Source organism: Miniopterus natalensis, chromosome 9, assembly GCF_054644295.1.
Source record: "Miniopterus natalensis isolate mMinNat1 chromosome 9, mMinNat1.hap1, whole genome shotgun sequence".
NCBI classification, from domain to species: domain Eukaryota; kingdom Metazoa; phylum Chordata; class Mammalia; order Chiroptera; family Miniopteridae; genus Miniopterus; species Miniopterus natalensis.
The window spans coordinates 9,069,624-9,072,900 of record NC_142089.1 but is presented as its reverse complement, the minus strand read 5'-3'; the positions used below and the strand labels follow the sequence as shown (position 1 = coordinate 9,072,900).

At 48.2% G+C, this 3,277-nt stretch overlaps 1 protein-coding gene across 1 annotated transcript; it reads right to left on the bottom strand.

Annotated features, from left to right (window-relative positions):
- Positions 1-342: 342 nt before the first annotated feature.
- On the bottom strand, positions 343-2,675 carry TEX46 (testis expressed 46). Its single transcript, XM_016214536.2, has 2 exons — positions 2,484-2,675; positions 343-726 (listed from the first exon to the last, which is right to left on the bottom strand). Exons 1-2 carry the CDS (start codon positions 2,673-2,675, stop codon positions 532-534), a joined length of 387 nt encoding a protein of 128 aa, XP_016070022.1. The 3' UTR covers positions 343-531.
- Between the last annotated feature and the right edge of the window lie 602 nt (positions 2,676-3,277).

The window sequence follows — 3,277 nt, the reverse complement described above, 5'->3', positions numbered from 1 at the left end:
GTACCCTAGTGACTGAGGTTTAGGTTTTGGTATGGAGCATAAAGCATGTGCGGGTGGGAAATGGGGGGAAGGCCTGGCAAGGGGACCAGATGATGGAGGGCCTGAACACGAAGAAGGGCGTGTGGGTTTGATTGTGCAATCGTGGGGAGACGTTGGCCTGAGAGCAGGCACTGGACACACTCAGAGCGTGCTTCACAGGGCTTGCTCTGGCCTCTGGGTGCAGAGTGAGGGGGAGACCAGAGGCCGGGACAGCACTGGGGAGGCCACTGTGAGACTCAAGGTGAACAGGGGCACAGCGCCCTGACCTGGGTGGGTGACCCACCTGAAAGGGAGGAAGGGCTGGCACCCAGGCTGGCAGGTTGTGTCCTAGGGTGCTGTCTGGCTCACCTGGTGAATAGATTTCTTTCCCAGAGGTGACCTTGCAGCCTCCAGGCATCCTCTGCAGTGTGATTTACTAAGAAAATCCCACAGTCTCTGACGGTTTTACTGAGGAAAGGTACCGCCAGAGGAGGCCGGCCCACCCGTCTGCCCTCAGGGGGAGTTGGAGGTGCACTCGGTGAAGGTGGAGACGATGGACTCCTGCCTCCTCAGCCTGTGCTTCCCCACGGGGAGCCGCTGACAGCTCGACCTCCTGTAGTGATTCATTTTATTCCATACGACGAACATCTGATTTTCTAGGACCTTCAGCTTCATTTCACTGAACATAAGTCTTTCAAGGATCTTGTCCTGGAGGGCGAAGCAGGCGTGGAGTCTCTCGATTTCTCTCATGCTCATGGCCTTGGGTTTGGCTTCGGGGGTCTTTCGTCTGTCTGTCTTCTCCTAAGCCCCCACCAGCAGGAAAAGAGGAGAGGTTGGTTCATGATGATGACCCCCCCATTCCCGTGCCAGGTGATCTATGACCGTCATCTTAATTCTCACGAGCAGCCCACCAGGAGATGATTTATAACCATCTTGTGGGGGAGAGAACTGGGGCCCAGTGAAGGGAGGTCGCTTTCTCAGCATCACCCAGCCTGCGGAAGAGACCCCACACTCCCAGGACCCACAGCTCCCTTTGGTTCCTAGAAGAACATAAAACCTTTAACCCAGGTGAATCTGTCTGCAGAGTTGTGCTTTCCCCGGTGTCCCCAAGAGTTTATCAGGCACTGCAAAGTCTCTGCTGCCAAGTCTCAGTGGCTCACGACATGCTCTTATCGCTATGGTCCTCAGCTGCCCCCTCACCCAGTATAATAATTATTTAACTTTTCTTTGGGGGATTCAACTACAAACTCCTAGTCTTTACAACCCTTCACAAATTAAGTAATTCAGACATACCCAAAAAAGTAAATATTACAACAAAGACCCATGTCTCCACACCAGCTTAAGAAATACAATATCACAAACACAATTGTGGATCCCTCTCCCAGAGAGGTCGCCTCCCTCCCTGAACCTCATCTCAGCTGCAATCCTGAATCTGTCTGGTGTTTACCTTTTCCATGCACTTTTTTATACCAGTGGTTCTCAATCAGAGGCTATTGTGCCCTTCCCAGGGGACCTTTGGCAATGTCTGGAGACATTTTTGGTTGTCACAAAAGGAGTGACGGGTGCTATTGGCATCTTATGGGTGAAGGCTGAAGATGCTGCTAAACATCTAACAATGCACAGGGCAGTCCCTCCCAACAAAGAATTATCTGGCCCCAAGTGTCAGTTACGTGGGAGTTGAAAAATCCCTCCTTAATGTACTTTCACTAAACATGTGCATTCATAAACAAGATAAGGTATTGTTTTGCATGTTTTTAAACTTTATATAAAATATGTCATAATCCATGTACATCTCTCCTATCTTCATTATTGTATTTTAAAGCTGTATCTACGTTATACATGTATCTTTAATTTATTCATTTCTTGTTTTCCTTTAAAGTGAGTGTTATTGCCCTGGCCGGTTTGGCTCAGTGGTTAGAGGGTCAGCCCTTGGACTGAAGGCTCCTGGATTTGATTCCAGCCAGGGGTGTGTACCTCGGTTGCAGGCCTGATCCCCGGCCCCAGTCGGGGCAAGTGCAGGAGGCAACCAATCTATGTGTCTCTCTCACATCAATGTTTCTCTCTCTCTGTCTCTCTCTCTCTGTCTCTCTCTCTGTCTCTCTCTCTCTGTCTCTCTCTCTCTCTCTCTACTTTCCACTTTCTCTGAAAAGCAATGGAAAAATGTCCTCAGGTAAGGATTTTAAGAAATAAAGAGAGTGTTACTGTTGCCAAAGCATGTTGGCATCAAACACAAAGTAGGAGAGTCTGGGGTGGTCCCGATTTTATAGCTCAGGCAACTGAAGCCTTGTGAAGGATGTGCTTGGCCCGCATCCCCCAAGAGGCAGCTGCAGAGCAGGGACTTAGACCAGACTGGTGGATTCCTCAGTCTTGCCCCACTACCCTGACACCTTCCCTGTCCCCCAAACCCTAGTCTACCTGTAAATATCCCATCACCCTCAGCTGAAGCAAAGACTCCTCTTGCTCACCTGCTTGGGATCCTGGGAGGTGGGTTTAAATTCATACTTGACCAGCCAGTTGCTAAGCAGTAGCAGAAGGAATAGGAACCCAAACAAGACTGGCTTATAGCTGATCAGCCAAGCCACCAATGCTCCCATGGTGCCTGAGGAATCAAGTATCTCGTAGATATTCGTAAAAAGAGACATTAGTTCTTCCAGCATTCTGGCTTGGTGGCACCCAGGCCCCAAGACCCAGCCTCAGTCCCCCCTCTAGGACAGTTGCCTCCATACCAGGAGTCATGGCTGCCCCCTCAGCTCTGAGTCATGATCAGCCCCCAGCCCCCAATTGTTGCATAACAATAATATTAACTATTCCTATGTCTTAAGCAGCCACCACGTGCCAGACTTGGACAGGCAGTTTGCAAGCATCATCTCATAATGTCCTCTTAACAGCTGGTTGATGTAGACCTTAATGATACCTCTTTCATTCAACAGTACTTCTGGGCCTAGCCACTGAGACTAAAACAGCCATCATGAGGGAGACTGCAAAGAAAAATTACCCCAAATGTGGAAATAAGGCTAAAAGTTTACTGCAAGTTTGTTCACAATAATACTAGAATATTATCTAACTGGCCCACCTGTTGGTCACCTGATGCTTTAGGGAAAGGTGACTTTGTTTGACTTACTATTTAATATTGATTTGGGTTCCCACTCTGTAAAGTCAAATGTTCACTTTTTAAAAACGGTTAAGTTGCTCTAGCAATTCCATTTGGGAATATATATATATATATATATATATATATATATATATATATAGTGTCCCC

Bases quoted from the DNA above. Each gene is read 5' to 3' on its own strand.
- TEX46 (XM_016214536.2), bottom strand. From the start codon at position 2,675: ATGCTGGAAGAACTAATGTCTCTTTTTACGAATATCTACGAGATACTT. The intron at 727-2,483 runs GTGAGCAAGAGG...TTCGCCCTCCAG, and splicing joins CCTCCCAGGATCCCAAGCAG to GACAAGATCCTTGAAAGACT.